At 52.8% G+C, this 17,666-nt stretch overlaps 1 protein-coding gene across 12 annotated transcripts in view; it reads left to right on the top strand.

The window, feature by feature from the left end:
- Kmt2d (lysine methyltransferase 2D) overlaps positions 1-17,666 on the top strand; it is a 39,319-nt gene that overhangs the window by 15,857 nt on the left and 5,796 nt on the right. For 7 of the 12 annotated variants that reach the window (XM_048802639.1, XM_048802641.1, XM_048802644.1 and 4 more), the window contains exons 25-49: positions 96-161; positions 346-456; positions 613-750; positions 844-928; positions 1,144-1,385; positions 1,481-1,554; positions 1,768-1,818; positions 1,935-3,743; positions 3,864-4,046; positions 4,121-4,257; positions 4,482-6,358; positions 8,015-8,138; positions 8,267-8,351; positions 8,465-8,531; positions 8,627-8,859; positions 8,959-11,766; positions 11,896-12,036; positions 12,159-12,326; positions 12,493-12,652; positions 13,822-13,897; positions 14,027-14,202; positions 14,303-14,433; positions 15,224-15,356; positions 15,435-15,562; positions 15,702-16,842. In XM_048802639.1, the coding sequence (XP_048658596.1) occupies positions 96-161; positions 346-456; positions 613-750; positions 844-928; positions 1,144-1,385; positions 1,481-1,554; positions 1,768-1,818; positions 1,935-3,743; positions 3,864-4,046; positions 4,121-4,257; positions 4,482-6,358; positions 8,015-8,138; positions 8,267-8,351; positions 8,465-8,531; positions 8,627-8,859; positions 8,959-11,766; positions 11,896-12,036; positions 12,159-12,326; positions 12,493-12,652; positions 13,822-13,897; positions 14,027-14,202; positions 14,303-14,433; positions 15,224-15,356; positions 15,435-15,562; positions 15,702-16,842 (10,344 nt within the window). The remainder of the gene's footprint in view (positions 1-95; positions 162-345; positions 457-612; positions 751-843; positions 929-1,143; positions 1,386-1,480; positions 1,555-1,767; positions 1,819-1,934; positions 3,744-3,863; positions 4,047-4,120; positions 4,258-4,481; positions 6,359-8,014; positions 8,139-8,266; positions 8,352-8,464; positions 8,532-8,626; positions 8,860-8,958; positions 11,767-11,895; positions 12,037-12,158; positions 12,327-12,492; positions 12,653-13,821; positions 13,898-14,026; positions 14,203-14,302; positions 14,434-15,223; positions 15,357-15,434; positions 15,563-15,701; positions 16,843-17,666) is intronic. The other 5 variants (XM_048802649.1, XM_048802642.1, XM_048802646.1 and 2 more) reach the window with 5 other exon arrangements.

Genomic DNA, 17,666 nt, shown 5'->3' with positions numbered 1-17,666 from the left:
GCTAGCCTCCAGCAGTTAAGGGTATGCTAAAGGCCCTGGCTGGTGAAGCTGGAGAATAGCGCGTCTCTGATTGGAGTGGGGCCTATTGCTTATAGGAGGTGATGGTCCAGATGTTGCAGATGAAGAATCCCGTGGCCCCGAGGGCATGGCTGATATACCAGGTAAGGGCCACTGGGTGGACTGTGTCCTTTATTGGCTTTGCTTCTGTCAGTTAGCTCTGCCCTTGAGCACTGTCAGGGTTGGAGGCTGGAAATTGTTCCATACCTTTCTGCAGTTCAGGATGGCCAGTGTGGTACCTTCATATCTCCATGGCCTTGGCTGATGGGTTTCTCCTGATAATTGCAGGTCCTGAGGATGGAGGTGTAAAGGCATCCCCTGTGCCCAGTGACCCTGAGAAGCCAGGCACCCCAGGTGAAGGGATGCTTAGCTCTGACTTAGACAGGATTCCTACAGAAGGTGAGGCTTATAAGGGTTGTATTTATTCATGTCCCACTTGTGGGATGATCTTCTCTGGTGGGAAGTCCTGGGCACCCTCTCTGGCCATGACCATTTGTTGACCTGTGGTGACCCTTCCCTTCTTCCTCAGCAGCATCCTTTATCGTTCCCCCACAGAACTGCCCAAGATGGAGTCCAAGGATCTGCAGCAGCTCTTCAAGGATGTCCTGGGTTCTGAACGAGAGCAGCATCTGGGCTGTGGAACCCCTGGCCTAGAAGGCAGCCGTACACCACTGCAGAGGCCCTTTATCCAAGGTGATATGGAGTGGGGAGTGGCCAAGGGATAAATAAGCTTGCTCCCAGAGTAGTCCAGTCACTCCCTTTCCTCTGATCCTATCCCTCTTGTAGGTGGACTCCCTCTGGTCAATCTCCCCTCCAGCAGCCCAATGGACTCCTATCCGGGCCTCTGTCAGTCCCCGTTCTTGGATTCTAGGTTGGTATCTATGCTTAATCTCTGTGGGTAGTTCCTGTTATCCTTTCCCTCCAACCAGGTCCATACCTTGGCTTGGACTTCTGGGTCACTATAGCAATACTTCCCCTGCTCTTCTCATTCCCTTGTTAATGTCCTTCCTTTATTGGGGCAGGGCGGTGGCCTGGTGGGGGACTTGGCATCCCTGCCCACTGTGACTCTCTGCCCCTGCGCCCCAGGGAGCGCGGGGGCTTCTTTAGCCCAGAACCCGGTGAGCCAGACAGCCCTTGGACAGGCTCGGGGGGCACCACACCCTCCACCCCCACCACTCCCACCACAGAGGGTGAGGGCGACGGGCTCTCCTATAATCAACGGAATCTGCAGCGCTGGGAGAAGGATGAGGAGTTGGGCCAGCTCTCTACCATCTCACCTGTGCTCTATGCCAACATTAACTTTCCAAATCTCAAGCAAGATTACCCAGGTACCTGTGGGTTGAGGGCAAGGGAAACAACTTGGCAGCCTGGCAGGTGGAGCAGTCACCTGCTAAGTCTCTGACTCAATACCTTTGCCTTCCAGATTGGTCTAACCGTTGCAAACAAATCATGAAGCTCTGGAGAAAGGTTCCAGCTGCTGACAAAGCCCCCTATCTGGTGAGACAGAAAGGAGCATGGGCCAGCCTTGGAATGGAGGTGGAGGGGAGATATCTATGGTATATTTACCTTAGATCTTTCCATTCCCTATTCCTAAAGAAGCTGGGCCAAGAGGGACCAGCTTATGGGTAGGGAGTGTGAGTAACATCATGAGGGATGAGGATTAGGTTTGAGACTCAGTGCTAGGCCTCTGTTGTGTCTTACATTCCTCAGCAAAAGGCCAAAGATAACAGAGCGGCTCACCGCATCAACAAGGTGCAGAAGGTGAGTTGGGGCTGGGCCGGGCCAAGTCATTGAAGTTCCATAGTGGATGGCCCATCTAGGGTCATGGGGCCTGCTTACAGCAGCCTGACTGCTCTGTGCCTGGTCTCTCCCTGTAGCAGGCTGAGAGCCAGATCAACAAGCAGACCAAGGTGGGCGACATAGCCCGTAAGACTGATCGACCGGCCCTTCATCTCCGCATTCCCCCTCAGCCAGGAGCACTGGGCAGTCCGCCCCCTGCCGCGGCCCCCACCATTTTCATTGGCAGTCCCACTACCCCCGCCGGCTTGTCTACCTCTGCGGACGGGTTCCTGAAGCCACCAGTGGGCACGGTGCCCGGCCCCGACTCGCCCGGTGAGCTCTTCCTCAAGCTCCCGCCCCAGGTGCCTGCCCAAGTGCCTTCGCAGGACCCCTTTGGACTGGCCCCTGCCTACACCCTGGAGCCCCGCTTCCCTGTGGCACCACCCACTTATCCCCCCTATCCGAGTCCGACTGGGGCCCCTGCGCAGCCCCCGATGTTGGGCGCCTCATCTCGTCCTGGGACTGGTCAGCCAGGAGAATTCCGCACTACCCCACCTGGCACCCCTCGACATCAGCCCTCCACGCCTGACCCCTTCCTCAAACCCCGCTGCCCCTCACTGGACAACCTGGCTGTCCCTGAGAGCCCAGGAGTAGTGGGAGGCAAGGCTTCTGAGCCCTTGCTCTCACCCCCATCTTTTGGGGAGTCCCGGAAGGCCCTAGAGGTGAAGAAAGAAGAACTTGGGGCATCCTCTCCTAGCTATGGACCCCAAAACCTGGGTTTTGTTGACTCACCCTCCTCAGGCCCTCATCTGGGTGGCCTGGAGTTGAAGGCACCTGATGTCTTCAAAGCCCCCCTGACCCCTCGGGCATCTCAGGTAGAGCCCCAGAGCCCAGGTCTGGGCCTACGGCCTCAGGAGCCACCCTCTTCCCAGGCTTTGGCCCCTTCTCCTCCCAGCCACCCAGACATCTTTCGCCCTGGTCCCTACCCTGATCCATATGCCCAGCCCCCATTGACTCCTCGGCCCCAGCCACCACCTCCTGAGAGCTGCTGTGCCCTGCCCCCTCGCTCACTGCCCTCTGACCCTTTCTCCCGAGTGCCCGTCAGTCCTCAGTCCCAGTCCAGCTCCCAGTCCCCATTAACTCCTCGTCCCCTGTCTGCTGAGGCTTTCTGCCCATCCCCTGTTACCCCTCGCTTCCAGTCCCCTGACCCTTATTCTCGCCCACCCTCGCGCCCTCAGTCCCGTGACCCATTTGCCCCATTGCATAAGCCACCCCGACCCCAGCCCCCTGAAGTTGCCTTTAAGGCTGGGCCTCTAGCCCACACTCCTCTGGGGGCTGGGGGCTTCCCAGCAGCCCTGCCCTCGGGGCCAGCAGGTGAGCTCCATGCCAAGGTTCCAAGTGGACAGCCCCCCAATTTCGCCCGCTCCCCTGGAACGGGTGCATTTGTGGGCACCCCCTCTCCCATGCGTTTTACTTTCCCTCAGGCAGTAGGGGAGCCTTCCCTAAAGCCCCCTGTCCCTCAGCCTGGTCTCCCTCCACCCCATGGGATCAACAGCCATTTTGGGCCCGGCCCCACCTTGGGCAAGCCACAAAGCACAAACTACACAGTAGCCACGGGGAACTTCCATCCATCAGGCAGTCCGCTGGGGTCCAACAGTGGGTCCACAGGGGAGGGTTATGGGCTGTCCCCACTACGCCCCGCATCAGTTCTGCCACCACCTGCACCCGATGGATCCCTCTCCTACCTGTCCCATGGAGCCTCACAGCGGGCAAGCATCACCTCTCCAGTTGAAAAGCAAGACCCAGGGTCTACAATGAGTAGCTCTTTGGCAGCACCTGATCTCCCAGGTACCCAGGACCCAGGCATGTCCAACCTCAGCCAGACAGAACTGGAGAAACAACGGCAGGTGAGTGAATACCCCACAGCTGAGCTCTGCCCCCCAGCTCCTGCCTATCTCTATATCCTCTGTGCCAGGCTCATGATTGGAATAGAATGGGTTCACTCCTTTTCTCCATTTTCTGTACAGCGCCAGCGGCTACGGGAGTTGCTGATTAGGCAGCAGATCCAGCGCAATACCCTGCGGCAGGAGAAGGAAACGGCTGCAGCAGCTGCAGGTGCAGCAGGGCCCCCAGGTAGCTGGGGTGCTGAGCCCAGCAGCCCTGCCTTTGATCAGCTGAGTCGAGGCCAGACCCCTTTTACTGGAACCCAGGTAAATAACATGCATGGGGTGGCAGGGCCAGGGAAATGGAAGTGGCTCCAGTTTCATCTACTTCTCTCTTCCAGGATAAGAGCAGCCTTGTGGGGTTACCTCCGAGCAAGCTAGGTGGCCCCATCCTTGGGCCTGGGGCCTTCCCTACCGATGAACGACTATCTCGGCCACCTCCACCAGCCACACCTTCTTCTTTGGACATGAACAGCCGGTGAGGCTCTAGGGGGTTCCCTGGGAATAAACTAAGGGGACAGATTTTATCGCCATTGTATACTCTGATTTTCCTTTTTTACCAGTCCTTCTCCAGTATCATTTACTTTTTCGTCATTCCATCCCCTTCACTACTTTAATTCTGTCCTTCCTCATGTTGCTAGTAAGTCCTGTTCTCTCTCTCTATCCTGATTGTCTCTCACTGACTGTTACATATTCTTCCAGGCAACTGGTGGGAGGCTCCCAGGCCTTCTATCAGCGAGGGCCCTATCCTGCGTCCCTGCCCTTACAGCAGCAACAGCAGCAACAACTGTGGCAGCAGCAGCAGCAGCAGCAGGCAACAACAGCAACCTCCATGCGACTTGCCATGTCTACTCGCTTTCCATCAACTCCTGGACCTGAACTTGGCCGCCAAACATTAGGTTCTCCCTTGGCGGGAATTCCCACCCGCCTACCAGGTCCTGCTGAGCCAGTGCCTGGTCCAGCTGGTCCTGCTCAGTTCATTGAGTTGCGACACAATGTACAGAAAGGACTAGGACCTGGAGGGGCTCCATTTCCTGGTCAGGGCCCCCCTCAGAGGCCCCGTTTTTACCCTGTAAATGAAGATCCCCATCGATTAGCCCCTGAAGGACTTCGAGGCCTGGCAATATCAGGTCTTCCCCCACAGAAACCCTCTGTTCCACCAGCCCCTGAATTGAACAATAGCCTTCATCCAACGGTCCACACCAAGAGTCCGGCTTTGCCAGCTGGTTTGGAGCTAGTCAGCCGTCCCACCTCAAGCACTGAGCTTGGCCGTCCCCCTCCTCTGGCCCTAGAAACTGGGAAATTACCCTGTGAGGATTCTGAGCTAGACGACGATTTTGATGCCCACAAGGCCTTAGAGGATGATGAAGAGCTTGCTCACTTGGGTCTGGGTGTGGATGTAGCCAAGGGTGATGATGAGCTGGGTACCCTGGAAAACCTGGAGACCAATGATCCCCACCTGGATGACCTGCTTAATGGAGATGAGTTTGACCTACTGGCATATACTGATCCTGAGCTGGACACAGGGGACAAGAAGGACATCTTTAATGAGCACCTAAGACTGGTGGAGTCGGCAAATGAGAAGGCTGAGCGGGAGGCCCTGCTGCGGGGGGTTGAGCCAGGACCCTTGGGCCCTGAGGAGCGCCCTGCCCCTGCTGCTGATGCATCTGAACCCCGCATAGCATCTGTACTTCCTGAGGTGAAGCCCAAGGTGGAGGAAGGTGGGCGCCACCCTTCCCCTTGCCAGTTCACCATTACTGCCCCCAAGGGAGAATCAGCACCTGCTACAACTTCCCTTGGCCTAGGACTGAAGCCAGGACAGAGTGTGATGGGTAGCCGGGACACCCGAATGGGCACAGGACCATTTTCCAGCGGTGGGCACACAGTTGAGAAGGGTTCCTTTGGGGCCACAGGAGGACCATCAGCCCACTTGCTGACTCCTAGCCCCTTGAGTGGCCCAGGAGGATCCTCCTTACTGGAAAAATTTGAGCTAGAGAGTGGGGCCCTGACCTTGCCTGGTGGACACGCAACATCAGGGGATGAGCTGGACAAGATGGAGAGCTCGCTGGTTGCCAGTGAGTTGCCCCTGCTCATTGAGGACCTGTTGGAACATGAAAAGAAGGAGCTGCAGAAGAAACAGCAGCTTTCAGCACAGCTGCAACCTGCCCAGCAACAACAGCAACAGCAGCAACAACAACATCCCCTACTGTCCACACCAGGCCCTGCCCAGGCCCTGCCTTTGCCACATGAGGGCTCTTCTAGTTTGGCTGGGCCCCAACAACAGCTTGCCCTAGGTCTTGCAGGTACCCGACAGCCAGGCTTGAGCCAACCACTGATGCCCACCCAGACACCAGCTCATGCCCTCCAGCAGCGCCTGGCCCCATCTATGGCCATGGTGTCCAACCAAGGGCATATGCTAAGTGGGCAGCATGGGGGGCAAGCAGGCTTGGTGCCCCAGCAGAGCCCTCAGCCAGTGCTACCACAGAAACCCATGGGTACCATGCCACCTTCCATGTGCATGAAGCCCCAGCAGTTGGTGATGCAGCAGCAGCTGGCTAACAACTTCTTCCCAGATACAGGTAACCTTAGTTTCTGGCATGGTTGAGTTAATTGGGGGTGATCATTGTTATCACCAAATGGGCATTGAGGTTAGCAACCTAAGATAAGCCATAGTTAAGGGAGATTGGACACAAAGTGATTTGGCTAAATACTGTACTAGGGCAGGCAGAAGCACTGTAGCTTTTAAGGGAGGGAATGGTTCTTGACCTATAGAAGGCATTCAGATATCAGAATGAATGAATGGAATGAATGAAGTTTAATTAGCAAAGGCTTTATAGTGGCTATGGTGAGGCTAAAAGTTTAGGACTTGGAGAGAAGTGTTACAAGAGAAAGCAATCCAGATAAACAGAAAGATAGAGTGAAGCTGTAGTGGCAGGAAAACCCATCCAGGATGTTGGAGAACAGTGAGATAAGTGAGCAGGCACTACCATAATTTTGAAGAGGTAAGAAGAAAAGCCATATTGAGAAAGACGTCAACTTATAACAACATTTATTGAGTAATTATTATTTTCCAAGCAGTGTGTTGAGTGCTTTACACTCATTGTCTAATTTCCTCATCACAACAGACTCACTAAATAGGTACCATTATTGTCTGATTACAGAAGAGGAAACAGGCATAGAAGTTAAGTAACTTGTCTATGATTACACAGCAAGTAGCAGAGTTGGATATGAATACCAGTACTCTTCTTGACTGCCTCAGAATTCCAGGACAATGAGTTTGGTTAGTTCTTTAGAAAGTGTGTGTGTGTGTCGGGGGTCAGTTGTTTTCTAAGCAACGGAAATATATAAAGAAAAGTTTTTTTTTTTTTTAAGTATTTATTTTTTAGCTATAGGTGAACGCTTTATTTTACATTTACGTGGTGCTAAGGATCAAACCCAGTGCCTCACGCATGCTAGGCAAGTGCTCCACCTCTGAGCCACATCCCCAGCCCAAGAAAAGGGTTTTAGGAAGATTTGAGGTTGTTTTTTCTTTTGGGGGTGATACTAGGCAAGTACTCTATTACTGAGTTCCCAGCCCTTTTTATTTCATTTTGAGCCAGGATGTTGCTAAGTTGCCCAGGCTGGTCTCGATTTTCCTGTCTCAGCCTCCTGAGTACCTGAGATTACAGGTGTATGCCACTGTGCCCTGCTGGAAAATTTGCATCTTGGGTGGTTATTTATTTTACCCTTTTTAGCCCAGCATCCTAGATTGGCAGGAAAGTTGGTTTTAGATGATGCCTTTTTGTGTCCCAAACTACTCTTAACATCTAGGGCTTTGCCACAGTGCCCACATCTTGGGTTCTGAGTTGTGCTTACTCTAAGAATACTATGTTTGAAGAGAACTTTCCAGGTCATAAAGTATACCCGCTTGTCACATCTCCATGATATACCCAGAATAGGGATCATGATCTCTATCAAACAGGTAAACTGAGGTTTAGATAGGTGAAGTGACATTAATCTATTGACTAAACAAATATTTACCAAGTTCTTTTTCCTGACACTGTACAAGTAAAGGCTGGATCACATGTTCTCTGAATATCAGAGCTGTGTCACCAAGCCACCTGTCTCCTCTTTCAGTTGTCTTTCTGCCTGACTGTGCCATATTCTTCATGGCTTGGTGTAGGTCAGGGTGTTAGTCATATAATGTATAAAGCATTGATTCCAAAGTCTAGCTCATTTGGCTATCCCCTCTCTAGACCTGGACAAATTTGCTGCAGAAGACATCATTGATCCCATTGCAAAGGCCAAGATGGTAGCTTTAAAAGGCATCAAGAAAGTGATGGCTCAGGGCAGCATTGGGGTGGCACCTGGTATGAACAGGTAAGACTTGGGGCTGGCCCTTTTCTTTCCCAGTTAACACCCCTTCCCTTCTTGGCCCCACTTTCCTGTTTGTCCTACTTCTTTGCCTTTCAACAACACTTAATCCTCTGTGCTTTGATGGACTCCAGGCAGCAAGTGTCACTGCTAGCCCAGAGGCTCTCTGGGGGACCTGGCAATGATTTGCAGAACCATGTGGCACCTGGGAGTGGCCAGGTAAGTTGTCAGGAGCTGGGGGTTGGGGTTGGAACATGGATGTTATGCATTGAGTCACCTTTCTTAGGGCCTTGTGTGGAACAGTGACCTTTTATTGGTCTTTCTCATAACAGGAGCGGAATGCCAGTGACCCCTCCCAGCCTCGTCCCAACCCACCCACTTTTGCCCAGGGAGTAATCAGTGAGTATGGGGTAGAAGAGAAGGTACAAGGAAGTGGTTTAAGGACCAGTGGAAAGAGAGGGATTATGGTCCTGACATGCCACTTCCTCTCCTAGATGAGGCTGATCAGCGGCAGTATGAGGAGTGGCTCTTCCATACCCAACAGCTCCTACAGATGCAACTGAAGTTGCTAGAGGAGCAGATTGGTGTGCACCGTAAGTCCCGGAAGGCTCTGTGTGCCAAACAGCGCACTGCCAAAAAGGCTGGCCGTGAGTTCCCAGAAGCTGATGCTGAGAAGCTCAAACTGGTTACAGAACAGCAGAGCAAGATCCAGAAACAGCTGGATCAGGTGGGGAAAGCAAACTTCAACTTATCATTCAGAAGTCAGGAATAAGGGATGGCGTGGGTGGGCAGGTTCCAGGCTGACCTCTTCTACCCTTCGTGTTAGGTTCGTAAACAGCAGAAGGAGCACACGAATCTCATGGCAGAATATCGAAACAAGCAGCAACAGCAACAGCAGCAGCAACAACAGCAACAACAGCAGCAACAGCAGCAACAGCACTCAGCTGTGCTAGCTCTCAGCCCTTCTCAGAGTCCTCGGCTACTCACCAAGCTCCCTGGTCAGCTGCTCCCTGGCCATGGGTTACAGCCACCACAGGGGCCTCCGGGTGGGCAAGCTGGAGGTCTTCGCCTGCCTCCTGGGGGTATGGCACTACCTGGACAGCCTACTGGCCCATTCCTCAACACAGCCCTGGCCCAACAGCAGCAACAGCAACATTCTGGTGGGGCTGGATCCTTGGCTGGTGCCTCAGGGGGCTTCTTTCCTGGCAACCTTGCTCTTCGAAGCCTAGGACCTGACTCAAGGCTTTTACAGGAAAGGCAGCTGCAGCTGCAGCAGCAACGCATGCAGCTGGCTCAGAAATTACAGCAGCAGCAACAGCAGCAGCAACACCTCCTAGGACAGGTGTCAGTTCAGCAGCAACAGCAACAGGGTCCTGGGGTACAAGCAAACCAGACTCTGGGTCCCAAGCCCCAGGGTCTTCTGCCTCCTGGCAGCCACCAGGGCCTCCTGGTGCAGCAGTTGTCCCCACAACCACCCCAGGGGTCCCAGGGTATGTTGGGTCCTTCCCAGGTGGCAGTGTTGCAGCAGCAGCACCCTGCAGCTTTGGGTCCTCAGGGCCCTCACAGACAGGTGCTTATGACCCAGTCCCGGGTGCTGAGTTCCCCCCAGCTGACACAGCAGGGTCATGGCCTTATGGGACACCGGCTGGTCACAGCCCAACAGCAGCAGCAGCAGCAACAACAGCAGCAGCAACAACAACACCAACAGCAGGGATCCATGGCAGGGCTTTCCCATCTTCAGCAGGGCCTGATATCACACAGTGGTCAGCCCAAACTGAGCACTCAGCCTCTGGGCTCCTTACAGCAGCAGCAGCTTCAACAACAGCAGCAACAGCAACTACAGCAGCAGCAGCAGCAACAGCAGCAACAGCAGCTTCAACAGCAGCAGCAGCAGCTTCAACAGCAACAGCAGCAACAACTTCAGCAACAGCAGCAACAGCTTCAGCAGCAGCAGCAGCAGCAGCAACAACAACTTCAGCAACAGCAGCAGTTACAACAGCAACAACAGCAGCTGCAGCAGCAGCAGCAGCAACAGCACCAGATGGGCCTCTTGAACCAGACTCGAACTTTATTATCTCCTCAGCAACAGCAGCAGCAGCAGGTGACACTTGGCCCTGGCATGCCAGCCAAGCCTCCTCAACATTTTTCTAGCTCTGGAGCCCTAGGCCCAACCCTCCTCCTGACGGGCAAGGAACAAAACATTGTAGAGACCGCTCTTCCTTCAGAAGTCACCGAAGGGCCCTCAACACATCAAGGAGGGCCATTAGGAATAGGGACTGCACCTGAGTCATTGGCTACTGAGCCAGGAGAGGTAAAGCCCTCCCTCTCTGGGGACTCACAACTCTTGCTGGTCCAACCCCAGGCCCAGCCTCAGCCCAACTCTCTGCAGCTGCAGCCACCTCTGAGGCTCCCGGGACAACCTCAGCAGCAAGTTAACTTGCTACACGCAGCAGGTGCAGGAAGCCATGGGCAACTAGGCAGTGGACCATCCTCTGAGGCTTCATCTATGCCCCACTTGCTGGCCCAGCCCTCTGTTTCCTTAGGGGAACAGCCTATGCCCATGACCCAGAACCTTCTGGGGCCACAACAGCCCCTTGGGCTAGAGAGACCCATGCAAAATAATACAGGGCCACAGCCTTCCAAAGCAGGATCTGGCACCCAGTCTGGGCAGGGTCTGCCTGGGGTTGGAGTCATGCCTACAGTGGGTCAACTTCGAGCACAGCTCCAAGGAGTTCTGGCCAAAAACCCACAGCTGCGGCACTTGAGTCCTCAGCAGCAGCAGCAACTACAGGCCCTCCTCATGCAGCGGCAGCTGCAGCAGAGTCAGGCCGTTCGCCAGACTCCACCCTACCAGGAGCCTGGAACCCAACCCTCTCCCCTGCAGGGCCTCTTGGGCAGCCATCCTCAACCTGGGGGTTTCCCTGGATCCCAGACAGGCCCCCTCCAGGAGCTAGGGGCAGGGCCTAGACCTCAGGGCCCACCCCGGCTCCCTACCCCACAAGGAGCCTTATCCACAGGACCAGTCCTTGGCCCTGTCCATCCCACACCTCCACCATCCAGTCCCCAAGAGCCAAAGAGATCTTCACAATTACCTTCCCCCAGTGCCCAGCTCACCCCTACCCATCCAGGGACCCCAAAGCCCCAGGGGCCAACCTCAGAGCTGCCTCCTGAGAGGGTCTCACCTGCTGCTGCCCAGCTTGTGGATACCTTCTTTGGCAAGGGGCTGGGACCTTGGGATCCCCCAGACAACCTAGCAGAAGCCCAGAAGCTAGAGCAGAGCAGCCTGGTACCTGGGCATCTGGAGCAGGTGAATGGACAAGTGGTACCTGAGCCACCCCAACTCAGCATCAAGCAGGAACCTCGGGAAGAGCCATGTGCCCTGGGACCCCAGGCAGTGAAGAGGGAGGCCAATGGGGAGCCAATAGGGACATCAGGTACCAGCAACCACCTCCTGCTGGCAGGCTCCCGCTCAGAGGCAGGGCATCTGCTCTTGCAGAAGCTTCTACGAGCAAAGAATGTGCAACTCGGCACTGGGCGGGGGCCTGAGGGGCTGCGAGCTGAGATCAACGGGCACATTGACAGCAAGCTGGCAGGGCTGGAACAGAAACTACAGGGTACCCCCAGCAACAAGGAGGTGAGTACTCCTGCTAGAGTTGAGCAGACAGTGGGGCCTGGAATGGAGGTGGGAGATGCAAGAATGAGCAGGTCTGGGTCAGACAGAACAGATAAGGGCAGCAGCCTTTACAGAGTTTATCTGGATTAGGATGCGGCAGCAAGGAAGCCTTTGACACCAAAGCCCAAGCGGGTACAGAAGGCAAGCGACAGGTTGGTGAGCTCCCGAAAGAAACTGCGGAAGGAGGATGGTGTCAGGGCCAACGAGGCCCTGTTGAAACAGCTAAAACAGGTGACCTCCCCCAGGAACCAGTCCCCTGGTCCCATCCCAGAATGGGGGAACCCTGTCCCCCAGCTTTGTAATTGCAGGTACAAGTGCTGCAGGTTTCCAACTTTGTCATCTTGCCCTTGTAGGAGCTGTCCTTGCTGCCCCTGACGGAACCTACCATCACTGCCAATTTTAGTCTCTTTGCTCCCTTTGGCAGTGGCTGCCCAGTCAGTGGGCAGAGCCAGCTGAGAGGGGCCTTTGGAAGTGGGGCACTGTCCAGCAGCCCTGACTACTATTCCCAGCTGCTTACCAAGGTCAGAAAAGTGGCATTGCCTTTTGGGAATAATGAAGTTCTTGGGGAGGTAGGGGTGGGGATACTAGGAATGGAATACTTGAGGAAATTGCTGATGTAGTATGGGGCCAGGAGATTATAGCAGTCTCCCTATGCCATCTTGCACACAACACCACCCCACCCCCCAGAATAACCTGAGTAACCCGCCGACACCACCCTCGTCGCTGCCCCCCACCCCACCCCCATCGGTGCAGCAGAAGATGGTAAATGGTGTCACTCCTTCTGAAGAGCTGGGGGAGCACCCCAAGGACACAGCCTCTTCCCGGGACACTGAAGGAGCACTGAGGGGTAAGTGAAGAGCTGACTTTTCTTCCCCAGTGGGATTCTGTGGCTGGGGTTTAAGCAGTTATTATTGTGCTCTGTCACACAATTTAAGAAAACAAGTAGATTACATACTGCTCTATGTGCTTAACATGATAGGTGGCCTGGTAGGAAGGGCCTCTTCAGGACTGATTTGTTAGGGACAAGGATGGGCTTCTGGAATCTGAAGCAGAGGCAACAGGGGAGGTTGGTGGCAGGGAGAGTCTGATTGAATTTTTGTATGGAAGAAACAGTGCAACTTTCCTGGGTGTGGAGCTTTAGCCCAACCTGGATTTGGACTCTGGTGCCTGCATTTATTTAGTTGTATTACTTCAGCCAAATTTCCTTGTGGGAGCCTCAATTTCCTTCCTATAAATGGAGTATTAGAACATTCATCTAACAGGTCGTTAAGATTAAATAAAGCCAGGTGAGGAGAATTGCAGCTACTCAGGAGGCTTAAACAAGAGGATCACAAGTTTGACACCAACTTTGGCAGCTTAGAGAGACCTGTCTCAAAATAAGAGGCTTAAAAGGACTAGAGAGGTGCAGGGTGCAGTGGTGCATGTCTATAATCCCAGTGACTGGGGAGGCTGAAGCAGGAGGATCACAAGTTCAAGCCAGCCTTAGGAATTTATCAAGGCCCTAAGCAACTTAGTGAGACCCTATCTCAAATAAAAGGGCTGGGATGTGGCTGAGTGGCAAAGTGCCTCTGGGTTTAATCCCTAGTAACAACAACAACAAAAAAGGATTGGGGGGTGTAGCTCAGTGGTAGAATACTTGCTGCCTAACATATGCAAGTCCCTGGGTTCAATCCTTGGTATTGGTGGAAAAAAGAAGAAAAAGATGAAATAGAGAGTATACCTGGGCCTGGGTTTATGGCCCAGTGGTAGGGTGCTTGCCTCACATATAAATAAGTAAAAATAAAGGTTCATTGACAACTAAAAAAGTATTTTTAAGAAAGGGTACCTAAAGCCCAGGGTCTACCATATAGGAAAGGCCCAATAAATATAGCTTTTCTGCCCCAAACTGGTAGGTGAGTTTGATGGTTAATCATAACTAAGCTAAGATTTCATGCTAGTTGAATATGAAGTATCAGGGAGAAAACACCGTCTACTCTGGACACCCTCACCCCTGACTTTTCTTCTCCCTACCCACAGATGCTTCAGAGGTGAAGAGTGTAGACCTGCTGGCCGCCTTGCCCACACCCCCCCACAATCAGACTGAGGATGTCAGGTGAGGGTGGAATTGAGAATGGAATGGGGTACAGCTTGCTTCAGTTTTCTTTGGCCAATGGCAGATTTTTAGATTTGGGTGGGAGAGTCCCCAGGGCTGTACCAATAGGTATCTACATCTGGCCCACAGGATGGAGAGTGATGAGGACAGTGATTCTCCTGACAGCATTGTGCCGGCATCGTCCCCCGAGAGCATCCTGGGGGAGGAGGCCCCTCGTTTCCCTCAGCTGGGCTCAGGCCGGTGGGAGCAGGATGACCGGGCCCTCTCTCCTGTCATCCCAATCATTCCTCGGGCTAGCATCCCAGGTATGTGCTGGAGATGTGTCAGGCCTGGCTTGGCAGGCGCTGGCATGAGTGGGTGGTTGAGGGAGATAACTAACTCTATACATGTCCCTTTCTCATTCAGTCTTCCCAGATACCAAACCTTATGGGACCCTCGACTTAGAGGTCCCTGGAAAGCTGCCTGCCACAACTTGGGAAAAGAGCAAAGGAAGTGAGGTGTCAGTCATGCTGACAGTTTCAGCTGCTGCAGCCAAGGTGTGTCCTGCGGGTTCTCTGAGGCCAAGAGGACCTTGCTGAGAAAGAAGGCAGTCTCTTTGCTTGTCTAGATAAATATATCCGATCATTCAAAAAAATCTCTTCTAGGCCTAGGGTTGTGGCTCAGTGGTAGAGTTAAGAGCATGTGTGAGGCACTGGGTTTGATTCTCAGCACCACATATAAATAAATGAATAAAATAAAGGTCCATTAACATCTAAAAAAAATTATTTTTTTAATATCTGCTATGTGTGAAAGCCTGGGCTAGAGATTGTGAGAAAAGGGTGAATGAAGCATAGTCTCTGTCCACCAGAGCTCCTCATCTAGTAGTAAAAACTGGCAAGCCAATAGAGTGTGTTTTGTGCAACAAATGCTACAGGTGCCAGAAGACATAATTTCCTTACTCACATTTGGTAGAACTTTGCTGTATTTGAATGTTAGCAGGGTTTTTATAGAAAAAAAAAAAAAATTGGAAAACAGAGTTAAAACAACATTACTCAGTTTCTTTACTACAAGAACTCTCAGGTGCTTTAATTTGCACACATAGGGTGAATGAATCTCCAGCTTGTGAGTATAATGGGCATCACTTCCTAAATTCAGTTAATATTCTCTTCTTGCAGAGCCCCTGTGAGTATCTGTAACAGTTTGAGAAATACCTCCTGCTGTAACTGAGGTGTTTGAGAAGAGCTAGAGTGGAACAGGCAGCACTGACTTTGTCCCCACCCACCTGGGACTCATGCTTCAGGACACTCTCCTGACATGTCTCTCCCATCCCTTCTTCTTCTGTGGCAGAATCTTAATGGTGTGATGGTGGCAGTGGCAGAGCTGCTAAGCATGAAGATCCCCAACTCCTATGAGGTGCTGTTTCCAGAGAGCCCTGCCAGGGCAAGCATTGAGCCTAAGAAGGGAGAAGCCGAGGGCCCTGGTGAGTGGGACAGAAGAGTTCCTTGGGACCAGAGGAAAAAGGTTCTGGTAGAGACTCTTGACTCCTTCTTTCCTACAGGTGGGAAAGAAAAGGGTCTGGGCGTCAAGAGTTCAGATGCTGGCCCTGATTGGCTAAAGCAGTTTGACGCAGTGTTGCCTGGCTACACCCTTAAGAGCCAGCTAGACATCTTGAGCCTCCTGAAACAGGTGGGTAGAGGGAAGGAAAAAGGGGTGGTCATCGATAAAGGTGCTATCCAAGGCAAAGAAGACAGAGGGCTTTAGAGAAGAGGGAGAGGGCTAGTTAGCGGAGGAGCTGGCACTAATTATCCAGGGCATTCTCCTGTAGGAGAGCCCCGCTCCAGAGCCGGCCACCCAGCACAGCTACACCTACAACGTCTCCAATCTGGATGTGCGACAGCTCTCTGCTCCGCCTCCTGAAGAACCCTCCCCACCCCCATCCCCCTTGGCACCCTCCCCTGCCAGCCCTCCTGCTGAACCCCTGGTTGAACTTGCAACTGAACCCTCAGCTGACCCACCAATGCCCTCACCCTTGCCTTTGGCCTCATCCCCCGAATCAGCCCGGCCTAAGCCCCGAGCCCGGCCCCCTGAAGAAGGTGAAGATTCCCGTTCCCCTCGCCTCAAGAAGTGGAAAGGGGTGCGCTGGAAGAGGCTGAGGCTGCTTCTGACCATCCAGAAGGGCAATGGGCGGCAGGAGGATGAGCGGGAAGTGGCAGAGTTTATGGAACAACTTGGCACAGCCTTGCGGCCTGACAAGGTGCCCCGCGACATGCGGCGCTGCTGCTTCTGTCATGAGGAGGGGGATGGGGCCACTGATGGTCCTGCCCGCTTGCTAAACCTGGACCTGGACCTGTGGGTACACCTCAACTGTGCTCTGTGGTCCACGGAAGTATATGAGACCCAGGGTGGGGCGCTTATGAATGTGGAGGTTGCCCTGCACCGAGGACTGCTAACCAAGTGCTCCCTGTGCCAGCGAACTGGTGCCACCAGCAGCTGTAATCGCATGCGTTGCCCCAATGTCTACCACTTTGCCTGTGCCATCCGCGCCAAGTGCATGTTCTTTAAGGACAAGACCATGCTGTGTCCTATGCATAAGATCAAGGGGCCCTGTGAGCAGGAGCTCAGCTCATTTGCTGTCTTCCGGCGGGTCTACATTGAACGGGATGAGGTGAAGCAGATTGCTAGCATCATCCAGCGGGGAGAGCGGCTTCACATGTTCCGTGTAGGGGGCCTTGTGTTCCATGCCATTGGACAGCTGCTCCCTCACCAGATGGCTGACTTCCACAGTGCCACTGCCCTCTATCCTGTGGGCTATGAGGCCACACGCATCTACTGGAGCCTCCGCACTAACAATCGCCGCTGCTGCTACCGATGCTCCATTGGAGAGAACAATGGGCGGCCTGAGTTTATAATCAAAGTCATGGAGCAGGGCCTGGAAGATCTGGTCTTCACTGATGCCTCTCCACAGGGTAAGCACTAAGCTTTTGTAGTGGTAATATTGAATTGCGTAAGTTTCTCATAGGGGTCACTTTACAATGTCAATAAGAGGATCTTCAACCTCCATATGAGTGTTCCTCCCCCACCTCAGGCACACAGGGGTTTCTTGAAAGTATTTCATCCTCTTTCAATCACTTTAAATTCCTTTGTAATTGAAAATATTTTTCTAATCTCATATATTCTAGCTCCTTTTCCTATTCTCAATGGAACTAAAGGATTCAGTTCTGAGACTCATGATTTGGTTCACCCAACCTGATTCTAAGTTCCTTGTTTTTTTTCTCTATATAAAATTATTTTGATTTTTGTTTTTGTGTTAATGATGAAATAATAAGAGCTGGTACTACCCTTTATTGGGTATATACTGTGTGCCACAAACTAAGTGATTTATATAGGTTGTTTTGCTCCTGCATCCTTATGAGGTAAGTAGGTTTGTGGGCTAGGGATGAAGTTCTGGTGGTAGATCATGTGCCTGGCATGTTTGAGGCTCTGTGTTCCGATCCCTAGACCATAGGAAAAAAAGGAAGGAAGGAAGGGATTGGGGGGAGGAGAAGGAAGAGAAAGAAGGATGGAAAGAAAGAATCTTGCAAAGAAACTTACATATTTGTTTAAGGTCTCATGGCCAGAGCACTAGAACCTGAACTGTTTGTTTTTATAGGCTCCTGAGGCTCCTTTTTTTGGGGAGTCAAATCCAGGGCCTCATGCATTCAAGGCAAGCACTGTACCACTGAACTATATTTCCAGTCCCTGTTGGTTTCTTTTTTTTTTTTTTTTTTTTTTTTTTTTTTTTTTTTTTTTT

The sequence above is a fragment of the Marmota marmota genome, unplaced genomic scaffold (genome assembly GCF_001458135.2).
Source record: "Marmota marmota marmota unplaced genomic scaffold, marMar, whole genome shotgun sequence".
NCBI classification, from domain to species: domain Eukaryota; kingdom Metazoa; phylum Chordata; class Mammalia; order Rodentia; family Sciuridae; genus Marmota; species Marmota marmota.
This window is presented reverse-complemented; position numbering and strand designations above follow the sequence as displayed.